The sequence below is a fragment of the Hesperophylax consimilis genome, chromosome 19 (genome assembly GCF_061612785.1).
Source record: "Hesperophylax consimilis isolate HC1 chromosome 19, BYU_Hcon_1.0, whole genome shotgun sequence".
NCBI lineage: Eukaryota > Metazoa > Arthropoda > Insecta > Trichoptera > Limnephilidae > Hesperophylax > Hesperophylax consimilis.
The window spans coordinates 22,293,079-22,316,814 of record NC_142854.1 but is presented as its reverse complement, the minus strand read 5'-3'; the positions used below and the strand labels follow the sequence as shown (position 1 = coordinate 22,316,814).

The following is a 23,736-nucleotide window of genomic DNA, read 5'->3' as shown; positions in this document are numbered from 1 at the left end:
ATATAAGCATTATTTTACTTTATTTTAAGCATATTCACATCGTATAATATGAATCAGTTGTTACTATCACATCGAGAAACGTCTGGACGCGAAACACATAGCTGGTTGGTTGCTGGGAAGTAAATTATGAACATTTATAAAAGTGTCTAACTAAATACTTAAACGAAATATTCGACTCTGAAAATAGAACCGAATTTGGACTTCGCAAATTTGTTCATAACGTGGCGAATAATTTGCGCTCCCATGTAAAAATGTCTATTCATTCAAAAGCAGATTTTAATTTTAAGAAGTAAATGGTGATATTATAATGCGAGATGCCTATTTACTGTCAGATTGATTTATTGACGAATCACAGTCAGCTTCACTCCCTTCGTTCTTCAACAGTTGATTTTACCCCTCGCCATTATCTTCTCGTCTATTAATTCCTATGTCTGTGATCGGTTCTAATTTTTGGGGATTTGGTAGTGAGACAATGAAAGATAGTGGTTGTGATATCACAGCGTTTATTTGAGTCAGTAGTGCTGTTGTGAGATGACTCCGGAACGATGACGATGATACCAGTAGATACCAGGCGGCGATGACGGGCGTGGAGTGGTCGAGGCGCTAAAGTCAGTGGGTCGACACCGCGTTGGTGGAGACCGGACTTGATGATGTGTTCAGCACTGGGGATGACGTGGAGTCTTCCTTGTACTCCAGTGTGAAAAAGGATAGCCGAAGGTATGATGGACATGGTCGGGAGATGCAGGCCAGTGTCGATGTCGCGGGACCGAGATGCTGACCGGCGAAGGCGTCGCAGGGTCTAGGCGCGTGAGGAGCGCAGGCCAGAGATGATATCCGGGGCCAAGGCGCTGATGTAATCCCGAGGAGTCCATGATAATCCGTAGCCTTTCTTATAAAGTCTGTGCAGAGCTGGGCGTAGGTGAGTAGGTCTGTGGCCTGTAGTTAATAGGTAGCGAGCCGTCGCAGGGCTCGCAGGTTGGTCACTGTTTTAACTGCCAATTAATGACTGACTGAGTACGTCTCGATCCCCCGTTATATAGCCGCCCAGTGCATGAAAATATTTGGGCTTGTAGGTAGGTGCTCCGAAAGCTACGATGCGTTTTGATTCCCGAATATTCTAGTAGCATCGCTACAAACTTATTGAACTCCTCGGATCAAATGATTGAACTGTCATTTATTAATGTTTCTGTTTTAGGGACCTGAAGTCAAACAACATATTCTTGCACGACGACCTGTCGGTGAAAATCGGAGATTTCGGTCTGGCAACTGCCAAGGTCCGCTGGTCAGGTAATATCCTCGTGTATTAACAGAGTGTAGTACTACTCCCAATCTTCCTCAGTTCCATCTCCTAGCCCTCCCCGCTCGTTAGATAGTCCACAGTGGCGTGCGTAAAGTTTTTGTAGGCAGTAGGAAAGTCTAGAGTCATGGTGCTTGAAAGAGAGAGTACGAAAACAGTGTGCAATATAGGTGTGAATGAGGAATACTTGGAGCAGGTGGATGAGTTTGTGTATTTAGGAAGTATGTTCTAGAGAGATGGGAAGGCTGACAGAGATATTGAAAGAAGGGTAAATGCAGGTAACTCCATTAATGGAGGACTGAACGCAGTTGGCGCTAACAAAAAATTGACCAATGAAGCTAAGCTAATAGTCCACAGTGGAGTGCTGGTACCTACCCTGAAGTATGGCAGTGAGGCCTGGAATTGGCAGAGGAAGGATAAAAGTAGACGATTTGTGTAAAACCATGCGGAGATTCGCAAGGAATGCAAGGCTGATGTAAGGGGCCGTTCAAGTATTACGTAAGCAGATTTATTACAATTATTTACCCCCTCTTCTCCCTTGTCACCAAAAGTAAGCAAAGCTCTTACCCCCCCCCCCCCCCCCCTCCCATGCTTACGTAAAAATTGGTACCTATATGCATTTTTCTGTTAATGTATTCTGTCTTATAAACAATTCAACTTTGGCGAAAGAGGATCAACGGTAACACAAATATTAACTTGCTTTGATTTGCTTACAACACGTCAAATCGTCAATCGTACTGAAACGAAACAATAGATTGATGGAAGAAATTTTGACAAATGAGTAGCGCGCGGTAATTCCCCCATTCGCTTCTAAGCGAGTACCTAAACGTATTAATTATTTGTGGGAATCCCCGAATATGTATTCGGTTTTCAAACATAGACAATGTGTGGGTTGCCAATGTGTAAAAAAAAAATAACTACTGCTGAGCAGTGCTGACGTAATCACTATCTCGACCCCCCCAACCCCCCATGTCATAAAAAATAAGCAAAGCAAAGACCCTCCTGCCCCCCTTTAGTGCTTACATAATACTTGAACGGCCCCTAAGCGTAATAAGTAAGATTAAGAAAGTGACGCTTACATGGTTTGGGCGTGTAGAGCGAATGAACAAAGAAAGGAGTGTAAGGAGAATATAAGATGCGAATGGGAATGGTAAAAGACACCGGGAACGCCCAAGGAAGATAACGATCGGGTGAACCAAATACTTGTGGGGCCACGTCAAGAGTCGGAATAATAGAAGAGTATGTATGAGACGATGTTTAAATGTGAATGAGGCAAAGAGTGTGTGTCGATACTGAGTTATTTGGCGGTCTGTTCTCTCTGCCTACCTCTGTGGTGAAACGGCATGATTGTTAGTTCATTTATATTGCTATTTTATTTTGACACGTTATTTAGTAGCGTTTCGAATTGTCGTCAATGACCAGCACTATTTGTTTGAGCTATATTATATTGAATGTGGCGTTATGTTCCCAGGGTCGCAGCAGTCGCACCAGCCAACTGGCTCCATCTTGTGGATGGCCCCGGAGGTGATCCGCATGCAAGAGTCCACTCCGTATACCTTCCAGTCCGACGTGTACGCCTTCGGAGTGGTGCTGTATGAGCTGCTTGCCGGGCAGCTGCCCTACGCCAACATCAACAACAAGGACCAGGTAAACAACCCAGGGTCGCAGCGGTCCATTCATACTTGTCAAAAACTACCGAAGATATAAGCCGTCAAAACGTTGATATTTGCTACCGGCCGAAAAGCGTTGGACAACACAGTAAATGCGTGGCCACTTCAATTACGAAGTCTTCTGTTTGGAAAATCATTACAATTGTATACGTTTAAAAATGTTCAATTTGAAAGCTCATAAGGTTGTCATTTTGAGATATCAATAAACGGATTTTTCTGACGTTATTAACTGTTCAAATATATGTACACCAGAACCCAGAATTTTTTTTTAGAAAATTGTTTTTTGAATTCGAATCTCGTTAACCACGTAATGCTAGGGTTTTTTTTTAATAAGTATTTTTTAAAAAATCTGTTTTTTTTAAAAATGTTTTATTCAAAGTTTATACATTTTTCAATTAAAATATAACAATTTAACCCTTGAGACATTGTTGATTTGCACGGATCGAACCTTCTACAAGCTTCCATTTTTTCAAAGACAATAACAAGCACTATTTCGTTCTCTTTCTGACATAAAAGAAATAATTAATTTTTAGATGAGAGGAAGAGAGATATATGCATTTTAATAATGTGCGGTCGTTCTGGGACAAATATGGTCTTAGGAGAGTATAATGCGCGCACGGCATTTGGGACTGTTTGGGTCTTAGAAGGTCCCAAGGGTTAAGCATATTTAATTTTTTTTAAATTAATAATTCAATTTAGTGTGATAGATTTTTAAGCATGGTGTTAAACGTAGACCCACAGTGTCTGCTAGAACTTTCACAAAAATGTCAAAACAATATAGTAAAAACGAAATAAGCAGCTCAAACACCACGACCGATCTCTAATGCGGGCAAATTCAAACGGAGTAAAATACATGGCTAACTTTCAAGAGTGTTACTCGTGTTAGCTAAAAATAGAACGCTGCAAGTCGAAACCGACAAGCGTCACTCTGGCTAGCAGAAATTGCAACGCATTTAGCGCTCGAGCGTGATTCGTTTAAAAGCATTCGACAGTTATTATTAATGTAATTTAATTTCTCGAAAATATTTGATTTTTGCAAAAATAAATCATATAATTTTGTAAATCTGACTTTGACAAGATAGCCGTAGCGGTAAAATGATGTAAAATGTTGATTTACTATATTTAAATGTCGTAAAATGAGGAATGCTGTATTTTTTTAAATTTATTTGGTATACACGAGTTTGAAGCAACCTTATTGTAACATGATTTTTTCTGTTTAGATCCTTTTCATGGTGGGGCGCGGTTACCTGCGACCGGACCTGAACAAGCTGCGCTCGGACTGTCCGCGTGCGCTCAAGCGCCTCACAGAGGACTGCATCAAGTTTGAGCGGGACGAGAGGCCGCTGTTCCGGCAGATCCTCACCTCGCTGGAGGGCATGCTGCGAGCGCTGCCCAAGATCACGAGGAGCGCCTCGGAACCCAGCCTGAACCGAGCACACCTCCAGGGTTCCGACGATTTCTTCGTCTACCAGTGTGCTTCGCCCAAGACTCCGGTTAATTTCCAGTTTGGAGGCACGGGAGGCGGCGGAAGCAGCTTTCCTGCATTTTATGGCTCGGGTGCGGGGAATATTTGAAATTGTCGCCGGACCGGACGCTAAATATTTTTCTAGATTGTCTCAATTGATTGATTGAAAGTTCGATTGATTGATTGCGTTGGTTATTTCTGTCGGATGTAATGTTTTTGTGCGTTGATTTTAAAATGCGATAATGTATATTATTCTTATGGGGTTTTACTAGGTAACAATAATTAATAGTTTCTCTCTTTTTCTCTATGTAATGTTTGTATATTTGCCAATTCGTATATAACTTTATGTGATTAAATCTGTTTTTATGTTTTGGCACCATCGTATCTGACCGTATTTTATCTGACGTGTCGTTTGACGTATTTTATTATGTATTGTACTTACAACCTATAATGTAGTATTCTTATACTACATGTTGTAGCCTCCGGCGACACAAATGAAATACACATATTTTATTGAAGGCTGATGGATATCTTAAATGGCTTATCAATTGAAATGAAACTTCACTTTTGAGCGTAGAAAATTAGATTTGACAGCGTTTGTGTGTGAAAAATGTCTACTTTTACACACGAAAGCTATTGCGCCTTGATTAAATTTTCTTGCCCACGCTCTATTGTAATATTTCTTACTGCTGTTAAATCAAAAATGTTAAATACAGTACAAGCTCGATAATTCGAAACGAAAACCAAAAGCCCGATGTCCGATTGAGGTTCAAATCTATTTACGTATTTAAAAATAGATGTACAAAGACAGTGAAACTCCCATAAGGATTGATGGTGGGAATCTTCAATAATTGCTTGTTTCGTTCAAGATTACAAGAAGTTCTATCAAGCGCCATCTATCAGCACTATCTCTAAATATTCATACCAACATTACAGTTGAAAAATAAAAACATTTCTTACGCTTGAAAACATGGTGGCTTACAATTAGGCAAAAATAGTTTCCTGCACGTGTAAATTTTTATAAATTATTATTTCCTACTTAAATTTATACAGTGCAAGTTATATTGAAAATTAGCTGATTTGTCCAACCTGAAGTATTAAAACAGTTAATCAATTGCCTTTGGATTCGATTACCGGGCTTGGATTACCGAATTATGGGTTTACTGATTACCATTAAATTACAAATCTAATTAATTGTATTACAAAGCTATTAAGGATATCTTTGAATTTGATTTACAACTGTTAAATTACTGAATTATTCGATTACCAAGCTCTTGAATTACCAAGCTATTGGATTACCGAATTATTAGATTACCGACCTCTTGAATTACATAGCTCTTGGATTACGGAGCTTTTGGTGACCTCTTGAATTATTGGGCTCTTGGAATACCGAACTTTTGGATTACCAAACTCTTAGATTACCGAGCTATTAGATTATTGAACTATTGGTTTACTGACCTCTTGAATTGCCTAGCTCTTGGAACCGAACTATTAGATTACCGAGCTTTTGGATTACGGAGCTTTTGAATTGCTGGGCTGTTGGATTACTGAGCCTATTGATTACCGAGCTTGTACTGAGTTATAACGTCTCTTGAATAGTGGTTTGTTTCCTGTAAAGACGTTCAACTTAAATTATTTATAGGTACTTTAAATACATTCCATGTATATACTATTGTTAAATGCGTATCATACAAATATTACACTTAAAGGTGAATATCGTTAAAATATAAATCTAACTCGTGGCCCAAATCATCCATGGGAGAATAGTTATTTATCTATACAGGGGTTTAAAGCAGACGCGTGACCCAAATCATCGATGGGAGAATAGTTATTTATCTATACAGGGGTTTAAAGCAGACGCGTGACCCAAATCATCGATGGGAGAATAGTTATTTATCTATACAGGGGTTTAAAGCAGACGCGTGACCCAAATCATCGATGGGAGAATAGTTATTTATCTATACAGGGGTTTAAAGCAGACGCGTGACCCAAATCATTGATGGGAGAATAGTTAATTGGTATAAAATTTGACCCAAATCATTGTTGCTAGAATAGTTAATTGCCTATACAGGCATAATGTATGACCCAAATCATCATTGGGATAATAGTCAATTGCCTATACAGGCATAACATATGACCCAAATCATTGTTGGGAGAATAGTTAATTGCCTATATAGGCATAACGTATGACCCAAATCATCATTGGGATAATAGTCAATTGCCTATACAGGCATAACATATGACCCAAATCATCATTGGGATAATAGTCAATTGCCTATACAGGCATAACATATAACCCAAATCATTGTTGGGAGAATAGTTAATTGCCTATATAGGCATAACATATGACTCAAATCATCATTGATATAATAGTCAATTTCCTATACAGGCATAACATATGATCCAAATCATCGTTGGGAGAATAGTTAATTGCCTATATAGGCATAACATATGACCCAAATCATTGTTGCTAGAATAGTTAATTGCCTATACAGGCATACATATGACCCAAATCATTGTTGGGAGAATAGTTAATTGCCTATATAGGCATAACATATGACCCAAATCATCATTGGGATAATAGTTAATTGCCTATATGTATAGGCATAATTAACAAATTCTTAATCAACTATGTATTTACAACAAAATGTCCCGCCCATTTGTTATGTATTTTTTTTATTCATCCATACTTACGCTTCTTGCTTAATTTACAATCATGTATACATAATATCTATTATTCTCTTGAATTAACTAATGTCAATATTTTATATGTCCCAGAGCTTTCCCTCCAACAACTTTTATATTATTTTGTTTTTCTGACGGTCGTGCATGTCCAAGCGTCCCTTTCTTCATCTCATTCGTCACTCTTACATATACAGAAATCTTGCAATGCAAAACCAAGAGTGTTTACAACCAAGAAACAGGAAATGTACAGATACATAATTTATCAAACAAATTGTTGATATTTTTCAATATCCATAGATTTAATCAATTCAAACTATTCTCCATAGATAATTTGGGACCTAGATGAATGCAACCGAAACAAGCTAAACTGTATTTCTCTTTACAGACAATGGTGACTGTGTAAATAAAACACGTCTCATGCAAAACATGCCTCTTATAAAAACATGCCTTGTGAAAAAAAGGTCTCGTGTAAAAACTGTCAAATCAATTAGGCTTATTAAAAATTACACAACAATAGGCTGGGTGCATTATATTGTCTTTAAAAATAGGGTAAAAATATTTTTTTCTCTATTTTTAAGACAATTTTTTCTAATAATTCCTCATAAATGCAACCAGCCCATTGTATAATTCTCTAAGATTATAATATTATCATAAATTAATTATGTCTGCATATGCTAGAACTCTTTTCATTGCTAATTCAATTATTGTTCAAATATTTATATTATTTTTTATCTGATATCGTACAAGAATCCCAATTGCCTGGAGATTGATATTGATAGATAAATAAATAAAAAAATATTTATTTTTCTTTGAAAAGCACAGCACAAATACAGAGTTAAATATCGCAATGGTGTATTTTCATATTCTTAATTTATTGTACTAAAAATTCCTAATTTTAAATTGATTTTATAAACCGCATATTCTGAAATGGTTCCAATTGGCCACAACTATGACATAAAAACCGCCACTGGCCGGTAAGACGGCTGTCACCAACGTTGCCCGGCGTGACATTAACGCCGCCAAATTTACAAATAAAAACAAACAAAATGTCGTTTTGGCGGCAAATCGAAAATGGCACATTTATGATGAAAATAAAAATACCTTCATTATCGTAATTTTTTTCGATATTAAAAAAAAATCAGACAAAGGACAGATCAATATGATTTTTATAAATATCTGGTGTACGATTTACGAAAACATAATTTTTGTAAACAATAAGTAAGTTGTTAGTAAGCTGGCGCAATGCGGGCCACTCAGAATTTTAACTGACACGCTGAGGGTTAAGCCATTTTGCTAAATTATTTTATTTTTTAAATTAGCACGAAGAGTTCTAGATTGTGCAACAAAAATTTAATGTAATATATTAGTAAAATTGTATGAATGCGTGTAAAAGTGTTGATTATTGTATGTTTTTCTTACACGGTTGCTTTCAAAACCCGTCACAACAGTTGTTGCATATGTCATTGACATATGTGTGTCAAAAATTGTTTGATATTTTGCAAGAAATCATATTATCTGATATGATTTGAGAATTTCACGGCCAAATAGTATTACAATCTTGATTTATTTTTGGGTTGTTATGTCGTGCTACACAGAATGGACCGTCTCCAGAAGGATCTCGGAACATTTTAGAGCGTGTAAACTCGGCCATCCGGACAAATCGGCAATTTTCTGAGCACTTAATTGAAACCAGCCATTATTTTGGATCACATCGAGGTAATTGAAATCTACAAAAATCCCAAGAAGTAAGAAATAAACATCATTTTTGGAAATACCCTACATTTTTTTTGTCTGGACACATTAAAATTATGGATAGTGAAAAAAAAACTATTTTAATAGACAAATGTGTTATAAATATTGTTGTCATTTCATATAAAAGGTTTCATAAATTTTTCTCAAATTGCTATCGGAACTTTTGGTTTCATAGAGGTGTACATTTCAATTCTTCTGTGGTTAACTTCTATATTTGAATATAAAGCTTGGTGTTTTCTCTTTCTAACTATGACAGTAAGAGAGACACAGATTTTTTCCCAAAAGTGAACAAATTGACTCTACGGGTAATAGCTGTTTGTTCCCAAAACAGAACAAATTAGCCTTGGAGTTAATAGTTCTTAGTATCCCGTACTTGATGGCTACACCAAAACTAAACGCCGAAAACCACATCAATTTATTATTATATTGAAATACCTGCTCTAAGAGGATTGACATGCGCTACATGGTATTACTTCTACATACATAAACACACACACAACCACAATCTACACATCTGCCCCGATAATGGACACTGTAATGCAGTCCGAAATGTTGACTAAAGAAGGAGGAAGCTTGACATGGCATAATAACCCAAAAATAAATCACAATATTCATATTATCGATCAAATTTAATTCAAAATCAATTAATGTTTCATGTTACATTAATTATTTTATAATCTTTCTTGGTAAAAATAGTACAGTTGTGAATAATTAACATAAATAGCAGTCCACAATGAAGTTATGATACCAAACTGAGTATGGAAAGGCGAAAATAGACTGAGATCCCTTAGGCGTACGTGTGTTAAAACATCTATGACCGTTGTTGCAAATGAGATCTGAAAAGAATGCATGGCCGATTTAAGCATTATGATCAAGATAACCCTTTGGATTTTTTGGTTTCATAAAGGTGATATAGAGGTGATATAGACTTGAATATATTTGAATATAAAGCTTGGTGTTTTCTCTTTATAACACCGTAGCCACAAAGATTTCTATTATACCATATGAGTTGTTCCGAAAAGCGAACAAATTGATTCTACAGGAATATCTGTTTGTTCCAAAAACTTAACAAATTAGCCTGTATCCTGAGGGGTTAACAAAAGGACGTTGAAATAACAGAAGATGTAAAGTGTGAATGAAACGAGAGTGTACACCGAGACAGAATTATCCCGTGCAGAAATTAGTTACGTAGTCATAAATTAACATCTCTTGTAAAAAACGGTAAATAAAAGTTATTTTGTTCACCCTTATAATTTACATAAATTAATTCGTTAGTTAATTGTAATTAAGTGTACACTTTAAAGAATTCGTAATCTGCTCTTTCGTAGACCGCGCTGAATTAATCATTTTAGGAAAGAACGCTTTTTGCAAGTTATGCTTTAACCTGTGGAGAGCTGGAACAGAAAATCCTCGGCGTTCATTCGATAGCCGCACGAAAATTACCTTGACGAGTTTTTGGACTAAAAATGTTTTTGAAGCTGGTTTAAATGGTTTTATTATTTAATGAGCTGACAGCATTCTGCTGATTCGCTCATATCTGATTTTACAACAAAGTTTAACAGAATTGAGTTGTTTTAAATTTAAAATTAAAAGTTAATCCTTTCTTCTCTCCTAATACTCAATCATGTCACACTCCTTTCTCTTGGTTATCTTAGTTCTTTAAAACATTAGTCACAAGGTGTTTTGGAGGATTGTGATTATCACCAATTTAAATAGGATGTGGCTGAATGATTCTGTTGTTCTCCAATCCGCAGAATCCAAGGTTGTGTGATTACTCTCGGTGTGTAAAAATGAGAATTAGAATATTTTCAATTTAGTTTTTATTTTAACAAAACTCACGTTACAATAATTTTATGAAACAAAACAGATCGCGTACGTTAGAGGAGATTTAGGGCTAAATCGGCGGCTAGACCACTGGAGAGAGAATGAAAGTTGCTAGTCGCACGTGAATGCGGGGAACTGTAAATGTTATTGTTATTTTCGGGAGATGTGAACTCCCTATAAGTTACCCTACAGTGTTTTTAAAGAAATAATGACCCTTGATACTAAATACTTTGAAAACTCATTTTCGCAACAAATTTTGACATTCATGGACAATTTATTTCCTCCCATATAGTCTACATTTGTGAAATAAAAAGTTGAATCAACAGTATTATTAGCGCAAGCGATTCTGATTTTGTTCTCTATACAGTTTTCAAATCATAAAGGATAGGATGGTACTTAAAAGAGTCAACAGCACACCAAAATATTAAGATGAATTATTTGTTATCTATAAAAGAGCAGATTATGAATTCTTTTAAGTGTACCCTTATTTTATATTATTATTTATTTTATGAATTGGGAAGGAGGAATAGTTGTCAATAGACTGTAATTAAATAATCTCGATTAACGACTGGTTATGAAGAAGATATTCTTTTATAGTTGTTTCTTTCATACTAGACATATCCACCACAAATAATATCGTATTATTATCAATCCCTTATTGTGTCCCACAAACTGTTGCGAGTCTTTGATATCGCCTTTGCTTTGTATTCAACCAAAAGTATTTTACTGTAATTAATTTTCTACTTAATTATTTTAATAATAGTGATAATTTTAGGTAATTGTTTAAATTGTTCCTGTCAGAACTGATCATTAGAAAAAACCATTAACTGCATAGACATCTAAGTTGATAACACTGCCCTAACATGAAATTTGGGTATCATTTCGACAAGCTGAAGGCAAACCACGCAGCCATCTTTGCGACACCGGGAGGGTTCTAGAATATTTTGAATAAACTACGATATCAGTCGTACATTGACCGCCGAAGAGCGCACATTGAAATTACCAGACCAAGCGCAGACAAGTTAAGTTAGGCAACGGTTTGCAGCGAAGTTTGCAGACTTTTCTGCGCAGGATCTAAGAACAGGTTCTTCCACAGAATCTGTACAATTCATCAAATATCAAAATTGATTTTCACGATCTGTGGAGGTTCTATTCAAGTTCTGTTCTAATATCATTATTGGCCAGTTGTTACACAAAATAACAATAACAGAACTTGAAAATCGACTTTGAAATTTGATGAATTGTTCAAATTCTTTGAAACAAACCGTCCTTAATGTTCATTTTTAACCAAACCGGCGCTGAAAATGAGCGAGATGGGTAAATTATAACATATTTGTAAAAGTGTCTAACTAAATAGTCAATTTTGGAAACTATCCCAAACTTTTGTTTACCCAATTTGGGATTTGTAGTAAAGTTTTTTGCATTATTTATAACGGTATTATAAAAAGCAGTAGTAATTCGTAAGCAGATTTTATTTTCAAGGTCTAAATGGTGATGTTACAATACTAGTTGCCTGTATACTGTCAGATTCATTTATTGACAAATTACAGAAAGGGAGATGGTCACGCCACCTGCTGCGCCATTCGGTTTTTTTACCCTTTCTCTGATCAGCCGGTCTATGAATTTGGATGTCTATGAACTATTCAAAAGTTGTTGTAATCAACTTTGACCGAATACATATAGTCAATTATTGTTTTTACATATTATATATATATATATGTATATGTTATATTATAAACACAAACTAAACAACATATTATTTTTTATGTTGGTATAATTCCTCCGGTGATATAAAGTCATGAAAAGTAATGAAACAAAAACTAGGTTACATAGGTAACTATTAAACCTAGTTTTTGTTTCATTACTTTTAATGACTATGTATATCACTTTTTAAAGGTGTGTTGAATTTTCATTTTGATGAAATATCTTGGAACCAATTCCTCCATCTTGAGTTTGAGTTGAGGTTTGGGATGCGTATTTTGAAAATATATATGGACAAAACACACCCATAATTTTCTAGTGCTGTAATTGTCTCGGAAGTATTAAAAAATTCTTTAGAAAGTATACTCGATTTATGTGTACAATCACGTAGGTATACTTTCTATCCTCGGTTAGTGCGTGCGTATTTTGAATGTATACATGGCCAAAATGTATCCATAGTGTATAAACGCTGTATGGTTTCAGAAGTGTTAAGAAATAAATTCTTTAGAAAGTATATATACACTCTGCGTTCTAACACTGTATAATATATATGTGTGTGTTTAACAAACTGAGAACCTTTTTTTGTATTAAATAAAAACTAGGTTTCCTAGTTTGGTAATGGTATAGTATAGTCTTAGAAAAAATACACAATTGCTGTGTATATTTACACACAGTATACTTTCTAAGACTGCAAAGTGTAATTTAGATTTGAATGTATAAGCGATTAGTACGCACCTCTGCGTTCTAATACTGTATACTTTCAAAATACGCATGTGGGACTGCCTCGCAGTTGTGAAATCAAGCCATTATCTTATCTACCAATCACTTCCAATTATCAAAATGTCTTCATTTTAATTACTGTGACTAATTCATATTCAATACGAACGGTTAGTAGACAAATGCTTCAGGTTCCCACCCGGATTTCGTGGGTTCAATTCCTCTTCCACAGGGATACGCAAGTTTCCGATACTCATGTCGCAAACAACTGGTCAATCAACAACTGGTTGATTTCTCAAAACTTCAAACAGTTGCCGTAGATCATTTTTATATTTAAAAGTATGAACAACCTCGGCCGTCCGGACCGTCGCGGGAGTCTGGTGTCACCAACGAGTTTAGAAACTGCAGGGAACGTGTGACTGTGTAAGATCCTTTGCAGTTGCCAAGATACTTGAATCATCGATTAAAGGATAATTGCATATCGCTGTGGAAGAAAGGCATAAGTCATCGATCATTGCACGAATAACGAATAACATTTTCCTTGTAGGGAGAATATTGTCGTGTTATTCGTAACGAGAGCATCTTTGCCAGCACAATATACTATAGGAATTCATCAAAAGTGTATCATGTTGTCACCTCGAATTTCATGGTGATGTTTTTTGATGCAGGCTTAGAAAACTTACAACATTTGTAAATGTGTTTATTGATTTTGCATGAAGAGTGCGGAGTAGAGAATGTTTTCAATATTGTCCTATTGATGAAGCTAACCTAACCTTTCACTACTACCTCATCTCCTTCCCTTCCCCACCTTATTGAATTCATCACTGTTTGAAGGGTTTCAAACGGTTTTTCAATCGTAAATGGCACTGATCTGCAGTGAGGAGCAAATCTTATAACGGCAACACTTTTGTTAGGATATTGTCATTTGCTAGATTTTTTACTCCCATTGTGAAATATTAAAATCTGGATTAATCAATTAATTTTATTCAAATAATTTTTGAAGGTTATAATATATGTAATATATCATTGAAGAAGATAATACTAATAAATCTAATTGAAACATGAAACAGAACAAGAAAAGACGCCTCTAACTACTCGGCCATTGGGGCATAACTATTTTATCATTTTTTTTAAATTCAGAATTAACAAAACTATTTCAACTAATTTTTCCCATATATGTATTTGGCTGCTCTCTTTTTTGAATGATTAAATCTCGGATAAACATATCCGATTTTTATTTTTATGGTAAACCTATTGACTTGTTCTGAAAGTCGAAATGAATATTCAATTTTATTGGAATAATTTTTGAAGGTTATACACGGTGTCCGGAAACTCGTAGTACAAGCGGGAAACTGGAGAATCTACACCACATGGGGAACCCAAAAAAACATAAAGTTTTTTTATTTGAGCATTTAAAAAAAAAAAAAAAACCAAAAAAAAATATTTTTCGGCTATTTTAGGGTTAAAGTTTTTTCTGGTGTTTAGGGTTGAATAACAGATGTTTTAACCCTGCAAAGCAGAAATATTTTATGATTACACCGGGTTAAATGAAGGGTGATTTCAAAATAATGCTTCAAATCCGAGTTTCTTCATTTGTTTTACTTTCAAATAGTTTTAATTAGTTGGGTACTTTGATCTTCAGTAATAATTTATAAGAATTTGATTGAAAAAAAAATCAACTTCAAACTCGATTTACTCGATAACGAAAGCTCAAATAAAAAAAAAATATACTACAAAATCGACTCCAAATGTGATGTAGATTCACCAGTTTCCCGCTTGTACTACGAGTTTCCGGACACCCTATATATCAATGATACTCAACCTTTTTCTTTTGCGGGCCACATTCATATGTTTGTAAAGCTACGCGGGCCGCAATATACTGGTCAGTGTTGCCAACGGATCTTGGCCTAATGTCGCCGTTTTTCAAACATTCAGTAGCCTTATGTAGCCGAATTTCAGTTGCAGTAATTCTAAACCACCCCACAAATATTCCACGTGAGCTTGATTCCCCCTTTTATTATTCGAAATCCATGGGGGGGTTGTTAGAGAATTTCCGTAAAACATAATTCCCCACAAAAAAAATTAAAAATGAGTGCTCCCCACACAAAATATTTGAAATCCATGGGGGGGGGGGGTTGTTGCAGAACATCGCTGAAAAAAAATTCCGCACAGCCAAAAACATCACATGTGATTTCCCCACAATACTGGTATGACAAAAAATATCATGAAAGCCACCACCCACGTTTTTTTTTGGCAACACTGTGAATGTGACGCATTTAACTTTGGAGCTGTCAAAAATGTATGTGTTGCCATAACCAAAATTATTTGCTCGCGTATTGGTCTGTCATATCTTTGTTTTTTAACAATAGCAACACTCTTATACCAGATCTGATGTTGACATGACAATGACTATCCTCTTCGGTTTCAATGTCTGTACGTCAAAGTCGCAATTAATCTCAAATTAACGTGATATAGAATGCAAGATTTTGTAAACCATGTTCCTGATATTAAATGTATTGAGGGCCGCAGGTTCAGTATGACTGTTATACATCATTGAAGGATGGTCTAGAGGCGTTGTCCCGGCGAGACAGAGGATCCTGGGTTCGATTCCCAGTTGAGACTGTTACTTTTTCTGTTTCATTTATATTTATTAGTATTATCTTCTTCAATTATGATTTATTGTTTGTTATAATGTGGTATGTATCAGTAGTATAGGACATACTGTGGCTAGCAGTAAGTCGGTCGAGTTCGATATTCCCTTTTCAACACAAGTTATGCTTAGTGGAAAAGGTCTGTACTATAAATCTTATAGTATCTTTTAATAAATTTTAAACATCTGTTGAAACTGTGAAAAGTTGCTTTTTCGGTATGTGTGTGTGTATTATTGATGAATGAAAGATTGAGAAACACTATAATTATGGAATTTAGTATTTAAAACAAGAAGCTGTGTATAAATTTTTGAAATAAATTATTGTTCAAAATCTTTTTGTGTTGATTGTTTTTTTACCCTAATAACCGGGCTGCATTCTCAAAGTTCCTCGTTTGGTGTAAGACAGTGTTCTTCAAACATATTCTAAACAGGAATGGCCTTTCTTATGTGAAATATCACACAAGAGTCCCCAAAACACTGGTCTGAGGCAGTCAACTCTTAGATCAGCAACATCATCAGCTGTAGGCAGACTGATGGAACCTAAGCGCAAGCCAAATACTAAGTTTGGTGATCGCGCTTTCGGAGTATCTGGGCCGAAGGCTTGGAATAAACTCCCTCCGGAACTAAGATCCATAACCAGTCCAACAGAATTCAGGTCTAAACTAAAAACTTACCTTTTTAAGCTGTCATACCCTTAAATTAAATATACCATTATTAGTAGAGAAGAAGTCCAATTATGTCCTAAATCCTGTATCTAAATTTCGCTAATAAACAATTAGTTAATGTTAATTAAGTGTTAATCTCAAGTGACCTACCAGGTAAGTATTGTACTGTATATTATCTACATAAATAGTTAGTAATAACCAGAGATGTGCTTTATTTAAAATAAATCCATTTCAAATGGAAATTAAAAATGGGTATTTTCCATTTTAAATGCTTTTCTCAATGCATTTTCCATTTTAAATGCTTTTTTGCAACATTCTTCCTACTATCTCCACTCACCTTTTTTTCATAAGCCCCAAATATCAGTCGGTCCTCAACCTCGCTATAAGAGATAATTTACATTTGTCAAGTTGCTCCCTGGTACGAGCCCTGGCAATTGAGTGATACCATTGCAAAAAATACTGATTCAAATACTGAACATGGGGCCATGACGCTGTAATATTAAATGTTAGATAGCAGTTTCTATGTTTTTACGTTGGCAACATTAGTCCCGCACAAATTTTTTGTGGTTTCATAATCTGTAGTCGTGGTGTTTTTGGATTTACCATCATGTAATATGTTTGTTCTACATTGATGTCCATTATTAAATGACAAAATTGATTAAAAATCCTATAATTATTTTAATTGTTTGACCTGAGAAACCATTTTGCATTTTCAATGCATTTTGAAAATAGGTATTTTGCATTTTGCATTTGAAATGCTTTTCTAAAAACTATTTTGCATTTTGCATTTACAAATGGAAAAGTTTTGACCCATTTCCATTTTGCATTTCAAATGGTTTTGGGTACCCATTTTGCACATCTCTGGTAATAACATAGATCATTGTAGAAATGTATTATATATTTGTACAGCGCCCTTGAGGTGATTTTGCACAAGAATGGCGCTATACAAGTCATCCAAATATTATTATTATTATAACTGCTCCCAATATTCTGGAGCCAGTGAGTACGTTGTGAGGCTGAAGGTAGTTGGGAAAGAGGAAGGTCGGGAATACCTGGCTATTATAACCAAACACAGCTAGTCATTTCAAGCAATGTTTCAATTCTGAATGGTTGTCTTAGGCTAGCTTTAGACTTGTAAGTTTTTTCGTAAATTTACGACTTCTAGCCAATGGGCATATTGGATTCTCAAAATGCAATATGCCCATTGGCTAGAAATCGTAAATTTACGAAAAAACTTACAAGTCTAAAGCTGGCCTTACACCAGGGTGATATTGACAAATCAATCAAATAAAATTTATTTATACCGCCGGGATTTGAACCTGTGTAGCAGCCTGGAGCTAGTCGAGGACCTCACCCCTCGACCCGAGAGGCCATCAAAAAGTTCATGTTTTCCCTGAAAAGGCTGCAAATGGATTTCTTCTAGGAAGGATTTGTGTACTAGGATAGAATGCAAATGAAACGCTACGTACATGGTTTTTTTTTTTTAATTTTAGCTACCAAATCCCATATCTGTAGAAATCAATTATTCTATAAAAAATCGACACGCAATATACATCTCATAATTTTTTTGTACCAAAAAATATTTACAATATTTTTAAAATTAATTTTCGTTATAAAAAAGTTCGAATGTTACGCGCGTTCGGGTTTTACAAATACAATGGTGCAGTTCGACGTTTTATGCTAAGGTGGCTTCGCTTCCGTCTTGGCGGGAATCTGAGGGAAATATTTACAAGTCCAAGAATGACCGCAACACGCTTGCAAGCGCACTCACTCCTCATCAGGTAATTCAATGGCAGATCGGTTACGCACAAACTCGATATAAATCAATACGCACATATTCACTTGACAACAAACTCATTATACAACTCTGGCCTTTTCAACTCAATCTATGCGGCACGCTTTGACACAAGTTTTAGCAAAACTCGTGGATCACATGTACGATAGCCGCTAGATAAGATTATATACGAACACGGGCATCAAATTTCAATTCAATAGTGACATTTCATTGCTTAAATGTCATATTTGAAGTATAAAATCATGTAAAAACAACGACCTTGTGGATATTTGATTGTACAGTTCGTCACCTTCACAATTGAGGAACTGAATGCGATAATAAGTAAGATATTTATGCTCCCTTCACCTCTGTGGTATTTTCAATCCCTTCGTTATCTGCTGTGTAAATATTACACAGATGGAGCTGCACGCAAAAATTTGAATGCCAGTTACATAAAATAAAGAACACCAGAAGTGCCTTCCAAATGTCGCTACTGGTTCTAGACCATTTAGCACGTGCTATGGTGAATTTTAATGGAAATTTATGGCATGATTGGCCAGATATTCGCATCACGAAACACGTCCACGCGGCATTTCTTGTGTTCTTTTTCTTTATTCCATGGCTAGTTACGCATTTCAAAAAAATTAGAAAGCGTTTATTCAAAACTACAATTCTCATCACAAGTCGATGTTGAATCCAGCTCATCAATTGTAAAAGTCGTTGGCATGTTTATATTTTAACAGGGTTTTATTTGATCAATGGTACAAACACTTTAAATGTAAAATTAGGCTGGTGTGATTGTTCTCGGTTAATGGATAAACCTGGGGTTCAGTTGCGGTAGAATTATATCCATTTCACTCGACCGTCTGAACCGCTGAATTCATGAAAGAATGTATTGAAAGTTGTCAGCGGAGAGTTTGCTTGCAGCTGTTGCACTAATGACAAAGTTTGCTTGAATGACACGCAAGAGATCAAATTCTTCTAAATATTATTACAAGTTTACCAGTCTTTCTTGTGTCTGGTGGCTTTTCTTACATTTTAATTATTATCTTTATTGGTTTAGTAATGTTAATAACATACTCCCGCCGCTAAGCTGAGCGTTCCACGTCAGTTTTGAACACAATAACTCCACAAAAGTGCTTAAATTAAATTAATTAACCGTACGCTGTGTTATCGATTAAGTTTAAAGATACAAAGTGCAACACGGCCACGATTAAAATACGGTTATTCAAACGCCGTCGAGAAGAAGACGCAAAAACACGTCTCGATCCGTCTAATTCATAAGAGTCACTGGCATCAACAGAATAGTCGAGAATCTGGCAAATACAATAATGATTTAATATTAATTAGTTTGGATTAATTATGATAACGTGTCGGCTAGCGACTTTCAGTTCATCTCGCAAGACTTGGTTTAGTGCCGCGTTGCAGCAAAACACCGCAAGACTTGGTTTAGTGCCTCGTTACAGCAAAATACCGCAAACTTTGGTACAATTTTATTTTTTCATAAAAACCGACGATTATGAACATTATTATAAATTTAATTTCAAGTCTGATTCAGTCCATTAATTTGGTGTCTTCAGTCAGCCTCCAAAACGAAGAAAGCCGTTCTTTAGAAGGCTTTAAATTCACTCTTCTAATTGCAGCCTCAAGTTGAAAAAAGGCACCTTAACAATGTTGAATCAAGGAAATTTAAATTCAAAACATTCTTATCATTATTCATTTTATAAAATGACGACAGCGGTGTACACAAAACATAAGATACATATTTGTTAAGGGGGAAAAGCATATCATCGAGGGATAGTATTATAAACAATCACTATATTTTTAATATATTTACCTCGAAAGAGTCTACGCCATACAATTAAGAAGAAAACTAGAAGTGCCTTCGATACAAATTTGAATGACAACATATGTTTCATTTAGCCCAAAGTTCTCCGTCTCAATTACACTCATCTGAAAATGTGACGATTTCACAGGAAACACGTTCACAAGGCATTTTTAATGTTCTTCTGCATTAAATAGTCTATCCTATCTGTACTGTGTACAGCCCTATTGTGATGTGGGTCAAGAAAGTGAGTTACACTCCTGCTTACATCAGTAAATTGAGAAGAAAAGGTATATTTTAACATATTATCATTTGCCTTACAATATTTCTGAATGGAGAGTGTCATAATCCAACACGCACCAGAATTTGTGCGTGAATGAATAACATTTATTAAAAAAAAAATTGATACAAAACGTTGTCAAAGCGTAAAGTGATTTGAAATTGTATTACAGAGGAATGCTAAAAATTATTCAAGTTAATAAATAATTCACCAAATTATAAATTAATATCATTCCTCAAAAAATGAACATGGGAACATATGATCACTGCTTACTGCGGTATAAAGCTAATGAATCCACATCCCATGTTTTTAGGTTCTATAAATTTGGCACTTTATCGCAAGACATTTTTACAAACTTGTCATAACACGCCAAAAATCGTTCGATGATTTGAAATGTGTATTTTTTTGTTTGACGGATGTCGTAAATTTTCAAGCTTACTAACTAACATTCAATAAGTAAATTTCTTCTTTTGAAAGGCGATGATTTTGAGGCATTTTTGAAATCTTACAATCGTGTTAGGGATCTGTAATTTTTCACGGGTCTGCGCTAATGTGTTTATAATACTGTCCCCAAATAATAAGTTGACGAACAATTTTGGTATAAAAATCCATTCGTTAACCTGCTTTTTCCTTCTAAATCTAAATAAAATGTAGAACAATTTGTACAACGTTGAATGGCCGGAACCCTTTTGCAAAAAGTTCTCATGGACAAATAATCTTAAAATAAAACATTGTGCAAAACTTTAATCCAAATAAAAGTGTACGTAAAATTAGGATCTTATCATCTATTTATAAGTGCAAACTTAACGGGGAGAAAAACAAAAAAAAAATCATCATGGCCACTGGAATGAATAAATTACATTTGTATATTTTGTTCGTATCGTAAATACCGCTTATTTGGACCGTATGTTATTGATGTGGGGAATTGCTTCTTACTCTATTAAAAAAAAAAAATAATAATAATCTGAGGCTGAAGGCAGTGGGGAAGAGGGAAGAGGAAGGTGTGGAAGCACCTGGCTATTTAGATCTGGTCACCAAACACGGCTAAAGCCATTTCAAGCGACGTTTCAATTCTAAATGGTGATCTTAGACCAGCGCGATACTGAGAGTATCTTCCGCTCTTGAATGTGACGCAAGTATACATTTTTATTTGTGAAAAAACACAGATTAAGCAAATAAAATTTACTTGTGAATGCCGGTATTTGAACCCGCGATTCGGCTTGCTAGTCGAGAGCCGTCAAATTTTGTTCTGGCGCGGCAGTGTCATGAAAACCTAAAATAATTTTATTTCAGTCTTCAAAGGTACGGAAAAAAACAAAATGCATCTTCTTAAAGTGTGAATTATAAAAAATAAATCATACTGAATCATTGAAATTAATTCATTCTCAAAAAATCAGAAAAATATACAGTCGTATATAGGAATTGAACGCAGGACCTTAGCCATGCCGGGGCGCTGTTCAACTTGCAGAAAACTCAATAGATGTCACACATTAAAATAAAACGGATATATTTATCTAAGACACCATCTAGATTGCATTTAGTTCGGGAAGAATCTTGCAATACGTAAAGATAGCAGACTTAATAGTTCTTAGTCGAAGTATGATCGAAGGAAAAGGGGTTGGATTAGCTCAGCGGCAAAGCAACGCCCCGAAAAGGCTAAGGTCCTGAGTTCGAATCATAGATGCGACCATATCTTTTTCTGATTTTTCGTTGGAGAGTCGATGTCATCTTCAATGATTACATATTACAATTTGAGGTTTTCATCTTCAATGATTAAATATTACAATTTGAGGTTTTCATCTTCAATGATTAAATATTATAATTTGAGGTTCTCATCTTCAATGATTAGATATTACAATTTGAGGTTTTCATCTTCAGTGATTAGATATTACAATTTGAGGTTTTCATCTTCAATGATTAGATATTACAATTTGAGGTTTTCATCTTCAGTGATTAGATATTACAATTTGAGGTTTTCATCTTCAATGATTAGATATTACAATTTGAGGTTTTCATCTTCAATGATTAGATATTACAATTTGAGGTTCTCTTTGAGTTATTCCAAAAATAAAATTATATTTTAAGATTTAACAATATGTTGTGATGTTGAGCGTTATTTTTGATAAATGCATAAATATCTTCAAAATGAATGCCTGGTCAAATCATTTTTAAAACATAGTTTTCGATTCTTGTCAAACTCAGTTATTATATTAACATGTAGCACTCATAAGTATCAATTGTTCAGGTAATAATTATCGCATGGAAACACTCTAAACAATGTTAGTAAAAACACGGCAGGTCTGAAGGTTGTCGTGACGGCCCAATGGTTAGAGCAGACGCACGGATAGCGGAGGGTTCGAGTTTAAACCCCGGCCGTGGCAATAACCTTTTTACAGCCATACTAATAAACAGTTCCATGATAACTTATCACAATGACAATTCAACACCTCTAAAAACTCACACCTAAGAAGCGATACAAAGTCATTAAAAGTGATGAAAAAAAAAAAACTAACCTAACCTAAATATGATTTGAGATTTTCACGGCCAAAAGTATTACAGCAATTTATTTTTGGGGTGTTATGCCGTGTTGCGCTGTCTCCTTCTTTAGCCAACGTTTCGTACAGCATTACTGTGTCCATCATCAGGGCAGATGTGTCCTGATCTGCCCTGGTGATGGAAACTGTAACGCTGTCCGAAACAATTGGCTAAAGAAGGGGGTAGCGCAACAAGGCATAACACCCCAAAAATGAATCACTATAACCTAACCTAGTTTTTGTTTCATCATTTTTCATGACTTTAAATCACTTTTTAAAGGTGTGTTGAATTGTCAATAGTTATCCGGTCACCCAATCATTTATGCATCAGTTGTGTAAAATTTAAAACACGTTTATTAGTCAGGCTGTTAGTGTTTAAACTTGGGGTAAGCCAGGTCATAAACACTAATTAATACATTATTTAAACATAAAATCTAGACATTTTTGTGTTTGTGATCTGGATTGGGCCATGATTTCAACGATAATTATTGCTTACAAATTAAGTAATGCGTTTGTTTTGCTGTCTATGGAAACATGGATTATGTACGTTTGATTAAAATGCCGTATACATTACATGTAAAGAAAGTCCCACAGAATAGTATAAAAATAGTGGAGAGACCAAGAAAACTAACAATTATCATTTTGGCAAGCGAGTTCTTTTGCAGTGAGAACTTTTAAGATGATTGCTAGATCTAAAATATCTTTATTTCACAAATCATTGTGCCATTAATATTAAGTGTTTATTTCAGAATTATAACATTACTAACTCTAGCAAATATCATCTCGAGTTTTAACACATCAGGAATGCCAACAGTCAGACATCAGAAAAATATGCTTTAAAATTTTGCATCCAAACTATATTACAGTATAAACATCACAGATAATAGAAACAAAGCG

General features: G+C 35.2%; 1 protein-coding gene across 1 annotated transcript in view; it reads left to right on the top strand.

The window, feature by feature from the left end:
* The window catches only part of LOC149415004 (raf homolog serine/threonine-protein kinase Raf-like), a 47,284-nt gene extending 39,420 nt beyond the window's left edge, over positions 1-7,864 (top strand). The window contains exons 8-10 of the mRNA XM_089643092.1: positions 1,196-1,287; positions 2,769-2,944; positions 4,188-7,864. Coding sequence (XP_089499218.1) covers positions 1,196-1,287; positions 2,769-2,944; positions 4,188-4,541 — 622 coding nt within the window. The 3' untranslated portion in view covers positions 4,542-7,864. The remainder of the gene's footprint in view (positions 1-1,195; positions 1,288-2,768; positions 2,945-4,187) is intronic.
* The last annotated feature ends 15,872 nt before the right edge of the window (positions 7,865-23,736 follow it).